General features: G+C 39.5%; 1 protein-coding gene across 3 annotated transcripts in view; it reads right to left on the reverse strand.

The window, feature by feature from the left end:
- Positions 1 to 5,948: 5,948 nt before the first annotated feature.
- The window catches only part of SLIT2 (slit guidance ligand 2), a 331,024-nt gene continuing 315,348 nt past the window's right edge, over positions 5,949 to 21,624 (reverse strand). For all 3 annotated transcript variants that reach the window (XM_074321782.2, XM_019743903.3, XM_019743900.3), the window contains 4 exons: positions 14,704 to 14,858; positions 7,867 to 8,158; positions 7,457 to 7,668; positions 5,949 to 6,375 (listed from right to left, as the gene is read on the reverse strand). In XM_074321782.2, coding sequence (XP_074177883.1) covers positions 6,134 to 6,375; positions 7,457 to 7,668; positions 7,867 to 8,158; positions 14,704 to 14,858 — 901 coding nt within the window. In that variant the 3' untranslated portion in view covers positions 5,949 to 6,133. The remainder of the gene's footprint in view (positions 6,376 to 7,456; positions 7,669 to 7,866; positions 8,159 to 14,703; positions 14,859 to 21,624) is intronic.

Genomic DNA, 21,624 nt, shown 5'->3' on the forward strand with positions numbered 1-21,624 from the left:
ATCTATGTGAACTAAAAGCAATTCTAGCCACTTCATGAAGGGAGAGTAAGATTAATGACAGAAAGATTTTTAGACAACTGTCTTGGCAGTTTCTCCCACTCCCTTGTTTTTGGTGCATATATATTTTTTTAACGTTAGATTTTCTTTAGAATCCAAATTCAACCACCCACATATTGACACAAAGACAAAGCAAGTCCCAAATGTAGGATGGCAATGCCTCCACTTGGCTGAATTTTATATCTCTGGACACAGTACTTTAAGTGTCCTCGTGTCCTCTATTTCCCCTTTGTGGGAGGGAGAAGAAGGCAATAGAGAAACCCATTTGGCAAAGAACTCTTGCATATACAGAGCATACCAAAAAAATGTATATACATTTTAAGAAAGGAAAAAAAGTTGTATTTATACCAATAACAAAGGATGAATACAAGTCACATTTGACTTCTCCAATTACAAAAGGTGCTCAAAGTGGTTACCATCAGCGTCCAGGCACTTCTGATTACAGCAAACTACTGCTTGAGCAACATTGACCAAAGTGTCTACTTGTATACATTATTTTTGGCACCCCTGGTATTTATTTAATGTATGGAATACAGTGGTCATTTTCTGGCTTATAAACTCACTTCATATCATCTATATCTTTTTTTTGAGCATCTCTTTGCAGTGAAATTTTAAAATGTCAACAAAAATGGATTTCCGTTTTAAAATAGCACCTAGTTAGTTGTGTTTTAATGCAGTTCCTCAACTTTCAAATGAATACCTCTGAAGACAAAGAAAATATGAGTACTCACAATAACACTAAAAATTATGAATAATATTTCTGAAATCTCAGAGGGATTTCCATGCCCTCAAAAGCTGATGAGACTGGATTAAGGAAAGTAACTGCTGGCCAACCCATCCATGCTTTGAAAATTCACATGCTTTCCTTTCGCTGCACACCAAGGCCAGAGAGTCCGGAAATGAGTCAAATGGAAAACCATCCGATATTTGTGCATTAAGGGTGACACACTGTGAGGATGCCAGAGAGCTGTGACTCCAACCGATGAGGTAGAATCTTTCTTCATCTACTAGGATGCTCCCATCTTATCAAGGAATCCCAAACTTCAAGAAGTACTAGGGAAAAGCAGTAGTGTTTCACTGCATCTTGAGAGATGCAGCCTCTATAAATACCAGGGATATATATATATATATATATATATATACACACACACACACGTGGACCGTTTGGTCAACATTGCGAGAGCAGTAGTTCGCCATAATCAGAAGTGTCTGGACACTGACGGTAACCACGTTGATCAACTCTTATAATTGCAGAAGTCAAACGTGACTTGTATTCAACTTTTGTTATCAGTATACATTGAGTATTACAATTTTAATAGTTTTTTTCTTTCCTTAAAATTTGCATTCATATTTTTGGCACCCTCTGTATATGCCTCCCTTTGGCCACACTTAACTTCTTTTGTTTCCTTGACCACGTAAGAGTTCTTTTCCTCCAGGCCCACATATAGGCTGTTCTTTCTTCATAGACCCCCACCCTTGATACCCGCATATGGAAGGTCTGATAATTAAGTTTGCAAACTTGCTGCAAAGATGTTGCTAACCTCTTTTGATATTAGAGTGATTATTCATTATGAATTTGTACCAACTGGACAAACAGTTAACTAAGTTTACTATTTGGAAGTGCTGAAAAGGCTGCATGAAAAAGTTAGACGACCTGAACTTTCCGCCAACAATTCATGACTCTTGCATCACGACAATGCATCAGCTCACCAAGCACTGCCTGGGAGGGAGTTTTTAGCCGGTAAACAAATGACTGTATTGGAACACCCTCCCTACTCACCTGATCTGGCCCCCAATGGCTTCTTTCTTTACCTGAAGATAAAGGACATATTGAAAGGAAGACATTTTGAGGACATTCAGGACATCAAGGGTTATACGATGACAGCTCAATGGCCATTCCAGAAAAAGAGTTCCAACATTGCTTTGAAGGGTGGACCAGGTACTGGCGTCAGTGCATAGCTTCCCAAGGGGAATACTTCGAAGGTGACCATAGTGATATTCAGCAATGAGGTATGGAACACCTTTTCTAGGATGAGTTCACGAACGTAATTATATCTCCATCTGCCTCCATCCTAGATCCTACTTTATGCTCAGGACTCAGTTTAAATGTCACTTCCTCACAGAGGCAGCCCCTAACCTCCCAGTATGTATTTGATTGGGTTCTGCTGTTATACTTTTTACTAGCCTCTCACAATTTCCTTCATGACCCTTATCATAATTTGAAATGAATATTAATTTGGTTATTTGTATAACAATCTATTACCTACTTGAACCTCAACTCCAACTGCATGGAGTGTATGTATGCTCTAAAGTGGCAGAAGCAATGTTTTTCATCTGAAACTATAGATCAAAGTTTAGCATAGTTTCTTACACATGGTAGCAGATAGGAAATAAAAATGTGTTTTTAAATGAATTTTGAGTACACAGAGGATCAAGAATGAAAATAGCTTATGTATTTTATGTAGCTTTATATAAAGCTTCACAGACTCTTTATAGCTTGTGTGTTTCCACAAGTATTCCTTTTGAAATAATGGTCACTCTAGGAGGCAGATGACACCATAACACTCAAGATCGTTAACTATCTTTCAATCATTTCTCCAGAGAGAATTGCTGCTGACAAATTGCTCCTTCCAAAAGAGAAAATGCTCAGAGCAATTCTAAAACTGGGGTTAGTCTATTATTGCTTAGAAATAATTTCAGGAAATCTGTGGTGAAAACAATTCCAAAGATTGAGATAGTTATTATTCAATGTACACATCTTATTAAATTGAACACATGTCAGATCTCTGTGATATTTCCTGATGGCGCTTCACTTATGTGAGAATTTAAAAGAAAACACATTAGGGATGACTTTTTGCTTTTAATCACTCTATGTTTGCAGATGACAAATGTACATTATTCTGTGTAGTAACTTTGATTTTGAAACGTACAATTGTTTTTCTGTTTGCTTGTTTCAACGTATTGGCATCTGTCGGAAATGTTGTAGAATAAAGCAATCTTATGGTAAAGGCTTTATAAGTAAGGAGGCTTTTATAACATGAATGATTGCCCTTAATTTGTCTCATTTGCTAGTAATTATCTTGCTATCGGGTTTTCTCCAAGAAGGGCTCATGTGCAGAAAGCAGTTCCATCATGAGGCAAACAATCCCCTAAGAAACGTGCTAACTCAGCCCAAATCCCAGGCAAACATAATTCTATTTTGTGCCTTTATAAGTAGGAAAGAGAAAGAATACAGACCGTACACTACTAAGATTTCACTTTTTTCCCCTTAAAAAACAGAAACAAACAAACACCTCTAATCTACATGACTTAGATCAACACAATCGATAGAGAGAATAACCGTGCCGTGGACATAAAGCTCCAAGGCCTAACCGTCCCTTGGGAGAAGGTCCTAGTTCCTGAGGTGCCACCTGTTTGTCCTGAGCAGACATCTGAAGGGCTTAAGGCAGAACTCAGCTCCATTTTTGAGCCATTTATGCCTGTGTAAAATAGGAAGCACACAATCCCATTGGTTTGGAGAGTTGAATGATGTATTTCACATACAGCCCTTGGCATAAGTGCCTTTTTTATAATAAGCCCTCAAAAAACACTGGCTAGTCAGATAACCCATACCTATAGACACAAATCTAAGTCACGTCATCCTTGCACATGTGGCTTTGCTTAATGAATGTTTTTCAACTCTTGAAAAAAAAGAAGCAACCAATAGGAATTTAAAAAAAGGGGGTTTCACAATGATTATATAAAATTAATATAATTAAAACGTAGATAGAAATTTTACAGAAGAGTGAATAAATGATTGGACAATTGTGTCTGGGAGAGAAAGTGTGTGTGTGTACACATGCACACATAATTTTCTTACATAGAAATGAAGAAATCTTAGCATGGTGGGTGAGTATTAGTATTCCAACCAGTCAATATCATTTCCCTGTTCTGGATGGTACCTTGGTATTACCAGCTCCTGTCTGAGAGCGCCTGTGGAGAAAGGCCCTTTTCATTTTGCTGTTTTCCATCTGGTTGTAATTGAGGGGAAAAGAACGAAACAGAAAAATACCATTTGTGGGCGGCTGGTTAGCTCAGTTGGTTAGAGCGCGGTGCTCATAACACCAAGGTTGCTGGTTCGATTCCCACATGGGTCAGTGAGCTGCGCCTTCCACAACTAGATTGAAAACAACGGCTTGACTTGGAGCTGATGGGTCCTGGAAAAACACACTGTTCCCCAATATAAAAAAAAATTTTAAAACAAAAAATACCATTCAGGGTTTAGTTAGACTTCACCTTATACTTTTTGGGGGATGAAATTAATTGAATATGCACTTTTTTTCTTAGCATAGAATCTGTTTTTTAATCCATCTCTTTCATATGGTCATTCCCGACTCCCCAGATGTGACAATATACTGATGTCAAACCAATTTCTAACAACAAAAAGTATGGTTCTCTTCTCCTACTTTCTGTATCACTTTGGTTAAGGAATTCTTAAGGAAGGAACTCTAAATATTGTGCCCTTTCTAAGAAAATCACCAAGCTGTTAATGAAGTAAATATCTGTTTAATTTACAAACATCAGTAGTGTCACTGATATTAGTCTGGAGAAAGACAAAGCACACTGAATTATACATGTACATCTAATTTTCTCTGTAAAAAAAGTTTTTGGAAAGAAACATCTGCATCTTTACAGGGTACCCTGGGATTTTAACAAGGGAAGAGCACAGTCCACTATAAATCATTATCAATTCTACACTGTAATTTAGCAGCAAACATGTTAACATGGGAACATTAAGGTAATAAAGGAGCTTTATTGTTTGGGGGGAAAAAAATCACAGTTCTTGACATTACAGCCTTTTCCTCTCGCCACTCCACCAACCAAACAAGGGCCAAAAAGGTCAAGGGAATATTAATTTGTAAAAGATCTACTTTCTAGTGTCGATTGCTACACAGCATTTGCATTTTGTAAGGACAGGTTGCAGAGGGGCCACTTCTTTCTGTACAGTGACCATGTCACACACAGACTTTCCCCATGCTCTGCAGGTGTCCTGAATGAGGCCAGTAGGTCAGTGACACCAGTGGTCAGATGGCAAAGTAAACAAACAGACCAACACATATTTATCCCAAGATAACACCTTATGTTAGTACTTGCCAAAAAAAAAAAAAAAAAAAAAAAAAAGTCCTGATTTTTTTTTTTTAAGTTTGAAAAATATACAAAAATATCAGGACAATTATAAATTAATATATATTAAAGCATCGAGAAACAGCAAAAAGATGGCCTAAAATGTTAAGTACAATGTACTTTGATACAATAAATATTTCTCATTGAAACTGAATACTGTATAGGGCTGTTTAGAACTCATAGAAACAAAAATTCATATTATTACTAATTTATTTATCAATAATCTATTGGTTCTTTATCATCTCCTTTATCATTTATATTACAAAAAAATTAATACTGGAAAACGGTAGATAAACACTTTCGTGTGCTTCTTCTGCTAACATGCTGACATTTGAAAAAGAGGATAAAATTTTAGCACTCCCATCTTCTCTCCTGAATGCAACCCAGCTCTTCAGGACACTTTATATGTTGCACCACGTTTCTCATCCGTTGGTCCTGTCTGTGAATCCTGGAGCTCCATTCCTCAGCCTCGTCCTCACTCACTCATGTGTGCTTGGTCTGTCCCCATGAACCACAGGGACCGGGACAAGGGTACACGGGTGTTCAGCTCTGGGCAAGTTCATATCAGCGCAGTTGCCGCTCGCCCCTCCCTCCTCCTGCGTGTGCTTCCGCGTGTCTTCAGCATGTTACAAAGGTGACCCCGAGCTGAATGGGGTCTGTCGCTGTCGTGCCTCCAGATCGAACCATCCTTCATCCTTCTCCAGTGCCCGGGAAGCCATGGTTCAAGCTTTTTTTTTTTTTTAAATTTGTTTTTTGCAAATGCAGAAAAAAAGTCTTTAGTCTCATAATAAAAATAAGTCTGTTCTGTATTTTACAATATATTTCAAATATTTCCACTATGAAGCATTAATGAGTCCAACGTGGTCAAGACGCAGACAACATTTTCCCGAGACCGAAAGCTGCGGGGAGGCGGTTAGGACGCGCACCTGGCACAGCCGCACTTCACCACCTTCTCCACCTCGCCCACAAAGGAAGACCCGTCAGTGCATTCAAAGGAGTATTTCCGCCGCTTGCTCCTCAGGGGGCCGCAGCACTGCCCGCCCGCACAGCCGCCTCTGCACTCCAGGCGGGACACCTTCTTGGTGGTTTGGCAGGCGGCATAGCCCTGCTGCTTTTGGTAGTAATCTCTTATCCGTTCCCCTTGACAAGAGATTTCTAGAGAAGAACAGAAAGCACAAGCATTTTAAGGGCAGTCGCGATAAGCCACACGGAGGCGCCAAGACTGCGCTACTCACTGCAGGAGGGGTTGCTTTTGCTTCCTGTTTGTAAGCGCTATGTTCAAGGTTGTGTACATGACACGTGATGGGCTGGTGGCACAGCCCTCTGTGCTTTGAAAACTGCTTCTTTGGGGCCTTTATTTTCAGCAGAGTGGATACTATGTATGTGAACGATAAATACTATGCTATTGGACTGACAAGAAAATTGGATTCCTACATCTTTTCCTTTATTGCGAAAATGCACATCTTCTGTTTTTACACTCGGAACAGCTGGTTTTGTTTACCGCAGGGAGCAGCTTCAGAGAGGATGCAATTTAATTTATTAGATCTGAAGTTTAATATCATTCAGTCTGTTACTTAATACAAGGAACGTTCCACTAGCTTCATAAATTACCCTGGTATGAACTAGTTCAAAAAGAGACACCTGCTTAACGTGTCCATGGGCATATTCCCCTTGTCTTGTCCCTGTGATACACTCAACGAAATCCAGCTGGAGCAAGGGGCGTCCTGATCACGCAGACACAGGAGGAGGAAGGTGGGCTAACAAGTCAGCCCTTTCCATCCCTCTCACCTGCACAATTTGCTGGGATAAATCAGTTTGATTGCAAGGTCACAGGTGATTTTATCCTAAAACTGGAGCAGAATTATTAGCTCCCTCTGCTCGGTGCCAGAAGACGAATTAATAATATGTTTGGATGAGAATAGCAGGTAAAAGTAAGAAGGCAGTAAAGTAAATGTGGTTCTATGAAAGGTAAGGAGGAGTATTTTCACAGCAAATCAAGTTGCGAGGAGACATCTGAGAGCTGTGTAAAATCTTGCAGGGGAGGCTTAGGACATTTCACATCTGGTACCTTAATACCACAGGGAAATAGATAACTAGCTGCAACGCCAAGTCTTGCAAAGACTTGGCGTGCCGCGTATCACTCCTCTCTTTCTGTTGCTCTCTCTTTCTCTCTCTTCAAAGGTGGAGCCCCCTCTTGCTTTTCCAAGAGAGGCGGGTGCCAGCTGGGTTGGCTTACCTCGATCACAGCTGTCCCCAGTGTATCCACTGCTGCACTCACAGTAGGGCTGCCCCAGTCCTGAGAGCCTGCACCTCCCGTGCTTACACTTGATGGCCTGGCAGGGGTTAAACAGATCCTCCTCTTCATCGCACAGGACGCCCCCATGGCCCTCCAGGCACTTGCAGCTGTAGGAGAACGCATTGATGGGCAAGCAGGTGCCATGTACACACCTACGGAGACGAGCAACGCAGGAAAGAAAATGTGTTAGCAGACAGGAGAAGGATGGAGGGAGGATGATGGAAGGAATGTAAGATAGTACTAATGGGCTGACGTTTTCTCTTCCCTCCCGCCACTCCTTCCTTCCTTTCTTAGGGTTTGCTTTGCGAGTGAGGGGATGTATGTTTAACTATTAAGTAGCCCAAACTTACTTATTTCCAAGACAGGGATCGTTGGTCCTCTGGTCACAGAGGGGCCCCGTCCATCCTTCCTCGCACTCACAGGTGAAGCCCGACTGACGGCTGGCCTGGCACGTGCCGTGGGCACACACTTTCTTGTGGCATGGCTCACAGCCGGGCAGGATGCCAGTCTGCATGGGTACCTTGCGGAAGTCCTGAAGCTCACTGTTGATGTACAGGTTGCGGAGGCAGCCATGGAAGCTGGTGCCATTGTGCCCGGGGGCCTGGCGCAGAGCTGCAGCTACACTGTTTTTCCCGGGCATGCCTGGGGAGGGACAGGAGGTCAGGGGTCAGGCTCTTTGGGGGCTCCTCAGCTGCTGGCCACCCAGACCCTCAGCTCTTCGAGCAGGGAGGCAGTCTGTGGGATACTTCTTTCAGAGAAACAGAGATCACAAGCATCCAGTCCTACGGGTCTCAACCTGGATGCACATGAGAATCACATGGGATCTCTGAAGAAATACCGATGCTTGGGACCTCAGCTCAGACCTCCTGATCTGATTGCTGGGCAGGGTGGGGGAGGGAGGAGAGATGTGTGTTTCTCTGTGTTGGTTTTTCGGAAGATGCTCCGGGCAATTCTCACGAACAACTAGAATAAAGAACCTAGTTCACTGATGGTCAATCTTTAATTTTTAATATTTGTTTCAAACCAAACCTACATGGAGACATAAATATATAAAACCTAAAAAGCAGAGCTACTGTACCTAAAGGCAAGATTGGGACGGGGGAAGGGTTAGTGTTCCCTTCTCTCTGCACAGCCACTCGCCCCCAACCTGGACACACTCCCCTGGAAGTCTGGAGTTGCATGAAGCAGGGTGAGTAATCTACCCCCTGACCAGTCTTGGCCCTTAATACTGAAGGATCCAGTGCCTACGGAGCTTGGCGGGATAGTCAATATCATCCAGTAAGATTGAGTTTGAATTAAGCAGACAAAGGAGCCTCTGCAATCTCTAGAGTCTCGGTTCAGTCCATCAAGATTCAAAGGGCGAGAGCAGGGGTTCACAGTGACCATTCACCCCGGCCCTGCCAAATTCTAAGCTAGCACCTCATCCAGCTCACCAGCGACAATGTCCCACGTTCAGTCGTGGATGTCAGTCCCTGAAATATTCACCCAGGCTTCCTATCAGGACAGCACCTCATTCACATCATTTTTTTTTTCTTGCTAATTGAGAGTGAAGCCTTCATATTCTAAGAAATAGGGACTATAAAAGAAATTCCTCCAAAAACAGAATTTGCAATCTTTGTATACACACATTCCACTAGTGACAGTCGTCTAGTAACCCTCTTTTGGAAAAACTGAGGAATCTTTCCATGGCCTAAGCCAGACCCTGAAATAGTTGCTGGATAGGATCCCACACAAGGCAACCGTCCAGGTCACAGAGGGAGAAGCAGAGGGAAGAGGAGGCCTTCGAAGCAGCTGACTTCCCTCTCCAGTGCTATGCCCTCGCTGTACCTGGACTCTGAGCTTCTGGCTGGAGGGTCTAGGCTGGGGACAGCCCGGCTCTCATTCTCCAGGGGGTTCAATGGTTCTAAGGACCAGGAACCTCAGCTCTCTTTGGGCCCTGCCTCTCAGCAGCATCATCTTTCCCATTCAAAGGAGCCCTGCTTGCGTTCCTGCAGGCACCAAAGTCAGCAAGCTGGCTGCACAAAACCACTAGGCTAGAGGTCAAAGTCTGTATTGTTGGTTCTGTGTGAACTTGGGCTTGGCTTTCCCAGTTCCAATGGCAGTGGATGGACCTGAACAGTTGCTTCCAAGCTGGTTCACATAAGAACCATCAGAAGTGGGAATTCAGAAGGCAGCCCCCCAGGCCCCACCCTGAGATTCTGACCGGGAGGAAGGAATGGGGTGCAGAAATCTAAGTGATAACATGCATCTCAGGTGACTGTCACGCTGGTGGCCCATGGTCACACCTCGACAGTTTCTGAATTAGGCATCTCGGGGTTGAAGTTTCAGGAGTGCAGGCTTTGGGTCTGTGTCCACCGGGCCTTGGAAACTGGGCTCTTTGTAGAATGGAGTCAGAAAGATGAAATGTGTCATTTCCAGGAGAGGACTAGTGACAGGCAATTCCTGGCTCTGGAATAAGTTCCTCTAATTTAATCTTACCCATCCATCACAAATGTATGGACTTTAATTTCCACTATTTATGGTCCCTTCCTCGGAAGTTAAAAAAGAACGTCTTCCAAAAGTATCTTAATAGCTCATTTTGACGGGAGTACAGCACATATATATGCACGTGTCAAGACTAAATGCAGACCGGGGATATTCCACACCAAGGAGAAATAGTGAGGGAATGTGTTCCTTCTTTCCCAAAGCTAACAATTGTAAGAGGTCCGGTTTGGATTATAGTAATTTGTGAATGAAAATACTGACACATCACACACATATTTACTTTAATAGGATATCATGCAATCAAGAACTATTCTCAGCCAATCTTTCCACGTGCTTGGCACATTTCTGACTAGATGATTAGGTCTTAATGAATAAGCAGAGGTAGATCCCTGTTATTTTTTTTTTCTTTTAGTCTTTCTTCTATGCTATGAGCCAGAGCCAGAATTCAATCAATCTATCAATCAATAGATAATTATAGAAAAACCTTAATGATCTCAATGACAATAAAGGGACCAAGTGTCAAAGCTGAGGTCCTCTGTGGAATGGGGGCATTTGTGACACGCGTAGGGGTTTTTATGTGCAGGTCTTAACTTTCTAAAAAAAATTATCAAATGTATTTGTGTGACATTGGTTAATAAGATTGTATAAGTTTCAAGTGTACAACTCTATAATATTAGGTTGCTGCAAAAGTAACTTTGGTTTTTGCAATTATTTTTAACCTTTTAAACAGCAATTACTTTTGCACCAACCTAATAAGTCATCTATATATGAGTGATGCATTATATGTTTGTCTCCTAAAGTCAATTCTCCTTATATTTGACCCCCTGTCACCATATATTTGACACCCTTTACCATCTTCTACCACCCCCCCCCCCCGCCCACTTCCCTTACGGTCTGGTAACCACCATACTGTGGTGTCTGAGTTTTTTTTGTTGTTGTTACTTTCTGTTTTATATCCCACACATGGGTGAAATCAGATGCTTCTTTACTTTTTCTAAGTTATTTAACTTAGCATGATATTCTTAAAATCTACCCATGTTGTCGCAAATGACAGTGTTTCATCTTTTCTTATGGCTAAGCAGTATTCCATTGTGTACATGTACCACATCTTCTGTATCCAATCATGCATCAAAGGTATCACACCTCTTGCCTTCAAATTATACTAAAAAGTGACAAAAAACAGGATGGTATTGGCCAAAAACAGATACACAGACCAATGCAAGAGAACTGAGAACCCAGAAATAAACCCACATATATATGGGCAAATAATTTTTGACAAAGGAGCCACAACCAATGGAGAAAAGACAGACTCTTCAATAAATGGTGCTGGGAGAATTGGAAAGCCACATGCAAAAGAATGAAACTGCTATATGTCACCATACACAAAAATTAACTCAAAATGGATAAAATTGCTAAATGTAAGACCTGAAACAATAAAATACACAGAAGAAAAATTTGGTAGTGAACTTACGGACTTTGGTCTTAGAGAGGATTTTATGAATTTGACATTACAGGCAAGGGAAGTAAAAGCAAAAATAAATGAATGGGACTACATCTAATTAAAAAGCAAAAGAAACCATCAACAAAATAAAGAGGCAACCAACCAAATGGGAGAAGATATTTGCAAATAATACCTCCGCTGAAGGGCTAATATGAAAAATATATGAAGAACTCATACAACTCAACTGCAAAAAACAAACAAACCACAAAAACAAAAACAAAACAATCTAATTTAAAAATGTACAGAGGACCTGAACAGACACTTCTCCAAGAAGACGTACAAACGGTCAACAGATATATGAAAAAATGCTCAACATCACTAGCTATGAGGGAAATGCAAATCAAAACCACAAAGAGATACCACCTCATACCTATTAGAATGGCTGTTGATAACGTTACAAATAGTAACAAGTGTTGGAGAGGCTGTGGAGAAAAAGGAACTCTCATACACTGTTTGTGGAAATGTAAATTGGTACAGCCACTACGGGAAACAGTATGGAGGTTCCTCAAAAAATTAAGAATAGAGTTACCATATGACCTAGAAATCCCTCTTCTAGGTATCTACCTGAAAAATTTGAAAACATTTATTCGTAAAAACACACGTCCCCCTATGTTCCTTGCAGCATTATTCCTGGTAGCCAAGACACAGAAACAACTTTTTGTTTAAATCCCATTAGCTAATACTACATGTTCTGGTTTGAATATTACACAGAAAAGCATAAGGATTAGATTGTTTTGTATTTAGTAAAGTCTGTATCATAGGTAGTTGATAACCAAAGGGTAGGCGAAGCTACTTCCCTGTTTTGCTAGAGAATACTTCAAGGGGCTTAAGGCCTGGATGCATTACCTTCTGTGTCCTCCTTGGGGAGCGTCCCTGTTTTCAAACTTGGAGAAAAAGGAGAGCTAGTTTACCTCGCTCTCCTTTGCTTACTCAGGTTGTCCTGTCTTTGTTAGACAGAATTCAGGGCAATGGTCTTACAATTGCCCTGTAGCTCTTCAATCTGAATTATCCTTGAGACTACTCTCTGAGTTGGAAGGAAAGGGTCCTTTTTCACTGCATTCTGAAGGGGTTTCAAACGATTTAATGGAATGGTTTCTACTGAAAGCATAATGAAATCAAGTGAAGGAAAAATCCAGACATCAACAAAAAGCCACAAAACTTAGATTGCTTCTCTTTCCACTCTATGTTAAGAAGTGAATGGTAATACAGGTGGCTCTGGGGTCAGACAGACCTGGACTCAAATAAGGTGGCTATCACTTCATAGCTCTGTGAACTTGGACGGGTTTTGTGAAGTCCCTGACACTGTCCCTTTAGGACTGTTAAACAACAACAACAAAAAATCACACCTCCTTCCTAAAGTCTCTGAGAATTACGATTGTAAAAGAAGTATTTGTGTTGAGCACATAGTATGTGTTTAGTAAAGAGAATTTCTCTCAGACCACAAGAAAACCCACGCCTTGCTTCACCCATCTCAAAGCAACGGCTGTTAACTCTCGCACAGGCAGAATGGAAGGCTTCTGCCTTTTAAGGCATCTCATACTTGTGATTTCCATGAAGCATCTAGGTCAGTCAACTTGCTGCACAGACCTAACACGTGATGAATTTGATTACTGGAAAACACGTCTGCCTTCCCCACTCCCCTGGGCACAGAAGATAGGTAATTGTTTTCAACTGCATATCTTTCATGCATCTATTAACTTAGTTCTCAGCATATGGGAGGTGTTCGATAAATATTTACAGAATTGAACCAAAGAGTTACTATTGCTGACAACAATGAAACTCTATCAATAAGTTAAGAATTTACTACAGCAGAAATTATTAAAAATAGAAGTGCTCTGGATATTCAGGACAATTCCATAAAATGCTGTCAGGGAAGGCTTTGAGGACTTAAGAAATCATGTAGCAGCCAAAGGTTACTATTTTCAAGGGAATAACATGAATTTCATGAAAATACCTGTTGACGGTGAAGAAATGAGCTACACTGATGTGTTCAAAAGCTTTAGCTAATTTATCTGCAAAATTAGTGAATTTTATCAGTCAATTCAACTTGATTCAATGTGATTTGGTTCATTGCCACTCAATACGACATCACATGCTTTCTTATTCCTTTGCCTAAATTTGAAATTCTCTGTCTCCAAGTTTATATTGACTTCTCCAGAAATGGGCAAAGGTATAAGCCCTCTCCTCTGGGCTACTTCAGAATTTTGCTTACACTTCCTTCCTCGTCTATTTACTCATCTGACTTCTTGCATGAAAATAAACTCCAGAATCTTTATCACTTCAAGCCCTAATCCACCTTCCCAGACCTCTCTCTTGTTCATAAACATTAAGGTTACAGCTAAACAAAAACACAGTTTGTACACTTAGTTTGCTCATTCATTCATTCAATTTCATTAATAATTATACTGTCATCTACATGAGTTACTGTGTTTCCTCGAAAATAAACCTAGCCAGACCATCAGCTCTAATGCATCTTTTGGAGCAAAAATTAATATAAGACCCAGTATTATTTTAATATAACATAAGACCCGGTCTTATATAAGACCAGGTATAATATAATAATATAATGTAATATAATATTTTATATATATATATATATATATATATATATATACACACACACACACACACACACACACACACACACACACACACACAATAGTGGGTCTTATATAATAAATATAAGACTGGGTCTTATGTTAATTTTTGTTCCAAAAGATGCATTAGAGCTGATGGTCCAGCTAGGTCTTATTTTCGGGAAAACACGGTATCAAATGGTAGCCCAGACATTCCAGCAGGTGACATTTGATGGAGGCTGGTAGTGCTTGCCTCCTCAAGGGAGTTGGGGTGGGGTCATGTAACTTCACAGTGTTTGTCATTTTCTTCATTGTCTGATTTGACCGCTCATCAGCTTTCTAACCAGATCAAATAATAAGACGAAATTACATGACATGTCAATCACCTGGCATGTGATAGCCACACAAAAAAATACTAATGTCCTTCTCTACGCCAACCACACATTTAGCTAAAACCAGAGCTGGGATTACAAAACTGTCCCTTACCACCCATCTAGGGCTCTTTCTTTACCCTCCTAGTTGTCCATCTTTCAATGACTGGTCACTACTGGTCAGTTGCCATGCTGCCAGGCACCAGCAACTTCAGAATTAGTCTGGGAACCCACTGGATTTGGAAGAGAGCTTACCGCCTACGTAGAGTGGCGAGTCAAAATTCAGAGTGGACTGCTTTGACAAGTTGGTGATGATTTTGGGGCTCCCTCCATCCACAGAGAGGGAGAGACTCTGATCCAGGGCAAGTAGTTCCACAATGTGAAAGTTTCCATCATTGATCGTCTCCACGCTACAAACAAACAAACGAAAATCTTAGGTGATGCTTCTATTTTCTTTTTATTAAAGAAAATAAATTATAATATAAACTCCAATGAGCCTTTCTAGGGAAAAGAAACAACTATCTAACAAAAATAAAGACCAAAACTAGTAGTTGATTTAAAAATGAGAGATATTTTAAGGAGATACAATTTCTATTTCTTAGCAACAGATACAAAATAAGCTTATTGTTCCATTGGGAGAAGAGCAAATGCGTGCATCTGATTATTATCCAGTCACATTCTCCCCGCACATAGATATTACAGAATATGCTTGATGTACTTGCTTTTAAATGCCACAGAGTCCCATTTACTGAGATACTGTTACTTCAAAATGTATTTAGAAGACAAGGAACCTACACCTGTGCCAACTGTCTTCCATGGACATGAGTGTTTGTAGATCACTTGCTTCTGCTCTCTTCAACACGATACATTAACACTTATTAGAATCAAACATACATACAAATATGGTAAGAACCAACTTGGTAGAATCGCCCTTTTAAAATTTGTTGATTAATAATATACTCTTATACTATACTCTTGAATTATATACTTAACTACCACCAGATAAATTCAAGAGTAATACTATACTCTTGAATTTTTCAGAGGACCACCCATCACATGATATATCACTGTGAAGAAGTCTGTGTTCAATGGAGGACTGGGAATAACAGATTAAATAGAAAGCTTAGCATAGTCATATCCAGGGAATCTAGTGGTGACAGTGGTTCTTCAGTTTCTCTTTTATAACTTTATAGGACCAGGTCTAACAATTATTAGGTCTAACAAAAAAAATGTAGGGAGCTTATGGAAATTCATAAAATAGATAAAAATAAGATAAGAAACTGAGGTAAATGAAAAATGAGGACATAAAATAAGAGGAAGTTAGGTACAATTAGTAAGTAGGTGCTATACGGTTTTAGAGTGTGGTTGTAAATCTAACAGGAGTGTTTCAACAGGTGAAGATGAAAACAGGACCAGTGAAACAGGACTAATGAAGAAAACAGGATCAGACACAGTTAAGTGTCAAGAATATGCTCACCTGTTACTATAGAGGCAAAATATGGCATAACGCAAGTTGGGGCCAAAAATAAACAGTGAATATTAAAGAGCCAAAATACTAGTATATTGACTGCAAAGATTGCAAAAAAGGATCAAAAACAGAAACATGAGAGCACACGAGAGAGCGATTGTGAATACCTAATATTTTTTACATGAGGTATTTGCTTAAATTTCCAGATGCTGATATTTAAATTTGCAGATAGGTTAAGCCTGGAAAATAACAGCAAAATGTATTGACTTTTCTGCATGGTTCTCACCACAAAAGTCTAATCTCATTCCATTTTTTGCCTACATAGAATAGAAAGTTTTTGCGATTTGAGAACAATATACAGTATTCTGCAGAACCGTGAAAACATTTGAAGTTCTCTTGTTTTAAGTGGTTAGAAGAGCCCATGTGCACAGGGATCTTCGCTAACCTGCCTCAGGTATCATTTTTTAAAAAAAATCAGTGTTAGATATGCTGATCAATATTTCTGCCTTCTATACATTTAATTATCCCAATATTGATACCATTAAAATCAACAGAAAGACAATATACAAGGAAATCACTCTCTAAGTTGCATAGTAACTGTTAGTGACCTTAAATATGACTGTTTTCTAAGGTGACATGTTGAATAGTCATATCAAATACTGGTTAAGCATACAGATTTTGGTGTCAGATGAGCTTGGATTTGAATCCTGGTCTTGCATTTATTAAATGTTTGACTTCAGATAAGTAACTTAATTGCTAATAGACTTCAGTTTTCTCTTCAGTAAATACGAATAAATAGTTATCCCTCTCATGGTTAATTTGAGGTCTATATGAAATGATGTTTTTTAAATGCAGAGCAAAGCATCCAGCATATGGAAAAGTGCAAAGTTAGATATTAGTATCACCACCATTGTCACCTCCCCACCTCCACCACCACCACCACCACCACCACCACCACCACCACCACCACCACCACCACCACCACCACCACATAAATAATCCAGTACTATTTCAGAATCTTTTTCGGGAAGAAATTTGTCCAGTTTTATTTTTAATTATTGTAAGATAATACTAATGACTGGCAGAACTATAATAACTTCTTTGGGGGCATATCTCGTTTAAATTACTAAAAGTTTTACGTAAAATGTTCAATTAAAGATATACATGAAGAAGGTAGTGGTCAATTGCTTTTCCTTTGTGATCATAAACAACTAACTGGTTTTATAGGAATGTTCTATGAGTCATAAACATTAATAAAGGCCCCCTTTTCCTTTATAATTGCAAAGAAAAAACACTTATGTACTGGGGAATGCGTTCTTGGTCTCACGCCGGTCTTAGACAATCAATCCAGGCACGTCATCATTGCTGATGGTATTTGATGTGGTACACTTAGTAAGATTCTTTAAAGTAGGAGCCGTGTAGCACTTATTTCCCTGCTCCTTAATGTATCCAGTAGAGTGTTTGGTAAATAGTAGATGCTCAACAAATACATGTTAAATAATTAGACTATAAGGGAGATGTACAAAGAATGACATACAGCTATTAGTTTTTGTGTTTTTTTGTGTAATACTAACTGGATTTCAGTTACAGAATAGTCAAGAGGCTTCAAGAATTCTTCAGGCAGGACATCTAAAGGATGCATTTTATTTAAAAATGTAGATTTTCTTTTTCAGTGGCCATATCCTGAAGTATAATACTGGGAGATAAATCTTGTTCAGCTAGTTTAGGTCTCATTAGATGTTGTGACATTAGATTAGTGATTTCAGGTAGTTTTTCTCTGCCTTATTTTCCTCATCAGGGAAATGTGAATGATATGACCAAAGAATTACATGGCACATACTATATGAGTCAGGTCCTGTTCTAAGAATTTTACATGTATTATTATTAATAACTCATTTAAAGACCCATAACAACCCTAAGGATTGGGCAGTAGGGTAGTCAAGGTGGCAGAGCCAGTGTCTAAACAGCTTTGAAGCCAGGCTGACGGGTTGTAGAGTACGTGCTTTTAATTATTATGCATTGTTTTTACAATGAAACACCTGAGGAGTACCTAGTACTATACAATCAACATGTGTTCTCATCGCTAATCAGCCTTTAATAAGTGATTTCTCTCCTAAATAGCCCAGGAATACAGTTCTACAGAAAATAACCTTATATGATGGTGGCACAACTTGATAGATATATTTACTGAAAATTAAGGAATTGTAAAAAAAAAAATATGTAGCATCATGTGAGTTTGAAGGTTATGAGAATTCATCTGGAGTACACAGATAGGCAACTTGGATTTGGGTTCTATTTTCCCAATTATAAGTGACATCCAGACTGACTAGGTTTGTCTCTGCCCAAAAGCTGTTAGTGTCGAATCTGATCATTCCGGGATTTGGCCAGAGTTACCACTGGGCTTCATTCCATTTATATTTCCCTAGAATTAAGTGAGGCCTCATCCTGGCCTTTTAACAGGTAAGTATTGTGAAATTAATGTTTTTAGGTTCTTTGTTTTTTTAAAATGATATTGTGTGTATGGGGCCTGAAGAGATTATGTGAGAGATAAGAGTATTCTAAATTGGTGTTTTATGCCGTCTTGTAAAGCATGAGATAAACTGGGGAATGCTTTGTCTACACACCCTTTTAAAAATACAAGCAGGGGCTAACACACCAGTTGTTACATGATAAAACTGAGCCATCATCGATTTTACAGTCAATCACAGTCATCTCCTACCAATCAACTTGAAAGACATAACATCCTTTTGGGTTCTGACAAGTATTGATAAACTCGCTTTCACCGCTCCCTAGGGTGAAATATCCATATATTTGATGACTCACAAAAGTCACAAGTGAACCACTTAACATTGAGCCTTTCCACTGGAAACATAAATTGCATTTATTACCACTATTATGTAATTTAATGTTACTGCTCTCATCTATTACCTGAGACTTTATTTTCTTGAATTTCTAAATGGATGTACGAAAACAAAGCAGTTACTCAACTATGTCTTGTGGTTTGCTACAGAAAAAGACTTTAAAAACTTGGGGCCTAGAAGAAGGGCTCTAACTTGTCTTGGATTTTCTTATTTGAAGTGTCACATTCACAATGACATTTTTATATTTCTGTCTCAACCACCAATCTTCAGGTATTTCAGTAATGTAATAAAGATCAATAGTTCATTTTGCTTGTATAAGCTCCAGCTTTTTGCCTTAACATTTTAAAGTATCTGTTGGTGTATTCTGCATGATGGAATAGGAATCTAGAACCAGACAAATTCAACTGGTCATCTCATTTTGATATCTCTGGTCAGAAGATACTTCAACTGTTGAGTGGGATGGGTAAAAAAAAAAAAAAAAAATTCCATGAAACGGGGAGGCCAAATGGGATTAAAGGTATTTATCTGCATAAGAGTTTTCACAAGGGCATTTTATAAAGTAGTTAGCTTATCGAGTAAAGTTACATTTTAATCAGTACTTCAGAAGCCAATTATCTAATTTAAATAAAAATGCACTATAATAGAAAGGGCCTTCCACATTTGAACGTACAGTAAGATGACAACATTTGCACGTGGGTATTTATCCTTCAGTGTCGGATATCTGAGTGTGAAGAGTATCACTTATCTACTGTCACTACCAATCACTGTGAGCTCCTCTGTGCCTAGCACTGTACTAAGCGCTTTACATTCCTTACTGCCAATTCTCCCAGACACATGCGAAAAACAGAATTTCAATGGCTCAGATGAAGAAAGGTAAGCACAAAGAGAGGAAGTGAATTGCTCAGGATTATAAAGCTGGTAAATAGTGGTGCCTTCCCGTACATATCAAGAACAGCTGAGTGTTTATCTTGGAAATGAGAAGGCCATATAGATTCTGTCTATTGTCTGTTTCTCCAGTGAGACCCAATTCTATTATTATTATTATTATTATTATTATTAAATCTAAGCCTGTAAGATGATTTACCCAGATGCTCAGTAGTGAAGCAAGCCTTACAATCAGCACAAGAAAGTCCCCTGAAGGTACAGAGGTCCCCTAAATACTGAAACTGTAAAGCATGGTACAGTGCTGTACATTTGTAAGATGTTCATCCGATCTCCTAGGTTTTATTTTTATACTTTTTTTTTTTTTTTTTTTTTAAGGAGGGTACAGCTCACAATGGCCTATGAAGGGATCGAACTGGCAACCTCGATGCTACTAGCACCATGCTCCAACCAACAGAGCTAACCGGCCACCCCAAGATGTCCTAATTTTTTAATAGTAATTGACTATGTTTCCAAAGAAGCTGTCTAGTTTGAAAATTTTCATTAATTTGAATCTAAAGAAAGAACTCTACCATTTTTATGAATATTTCTTTAAAAAGTTTCTAATTACTCTCTAGATGAAAAGAAAGTCACTTTGAAGGACAATCAGTTATCAGCCTGCTTGAGAAAAAAAAAGTCTTACTCCATTCCTGTGTGAGGGATTACTGCTGATGTTAGCTTTAAGTTTGGGCTGTCATTCATTCATGCATTCATTCATTCATTCATCCCACTTTTGCGCAATCCCTGTTTACGCTATTCTCTAAGCTCTGTAACGATTAGGTACATGTATGATACTCTACGTTCATTCACTTGTTAGGTAGCTGGTGTCAGCAGTGTCTGCTGATTAGACCCCTACACAGCAGGGTGCTGGCAGATGTTCAACAACTGCCTCTCTGAGATAGATAAAGAGCCTGGGATTTTAGTGATTTCTGGGGTGGAAATACTCCCGACAGGGCTGGTTTCAAGGCCAACATCAGTAGGCTGTCAGGGAACTTGGATATGAGAAGAGATGCCTACCAAGGGCTCTCCGAGCACAGGTCAGATATAGTCCTTTTATAAAAGTGGTTCTGAAATTGTGTTCCCTGGACCAGAGTGTCACCTTGGAATGTGCAGACATGAAAATGTGGGGGCTCAGCTGAGATCTGAATCCCAGAAGCTAGAGGTGGAGCCCAGTAGTCGGCGTTCTAACAGACCATTCAGGCCACTGTGATGCACGCTATTTGGAGACAACGCTCCACCCCACTGCCTGGGTGTCTGGCCCCGCTATCAGGAAGCGTGTCTACAAGAAATCACAATGTCCTTTCAGGTGTGAAAAACAAAAGGAGAAAATGGGCATGCCACTTTAGTTCTACTGAAAAGGGAATCATGACTACATCTTGGGTTTTCTTAAACACGCTTAAAAGCTATGTTAACTACTCCCTCTAGACATAATTCGGGGAGATAATGTGTCCCATATAGATCCATTTGAGACAATAATTGACATCTAAAGTGAAACTTTTTAAACCAAAAAATATCCTAAGGAAACAATAACTTAATTTGTGTGATTATTTTCCCCTAATTTTACCAGATTTAATTTTACTAAAGTTAAATCCACTTCCATCAATGTTGAAAACTAACCAGACAACTGAAAAGATGCACCTGACATACTAAATTATTCCTGTATGTGATATTCCAATAGCACATTAGATAATGCATAATTTGGAAAACAAAGTTTACCAAAGTCAATCATATAGAACATAAAATCATGCAGTTAAACTGAATTAAACTGAACAAAGTCTTTACTTATTTAAGAATAAGTAAAACTACTTCCTTTTAAAACATTAGTGTAGTGTATTTTTAACAAAAGGGTAAGGGGGCAGGGGTGTGGTAGATGAGGGTAAAGGGGATCAAATATATGGTGATGGAAGGAGAACTGACTCTGGGTGG

The sequence above is a fragment of the Rhinolophus sinicus genome, chromosome 1 (genome assembly GCF_057876585.1).
Source record: "Rhinolophus sinicus isolate RSI-liver-muscle chromosome 1, RSI-T2T, whole genome shotgun sequence".
NCBI lineage: Eukaryota > Metazoa > Chordata > Mammalia > Chiroptera > Rhinolophidae > Rhinolophus > Rhinolophus sinicus.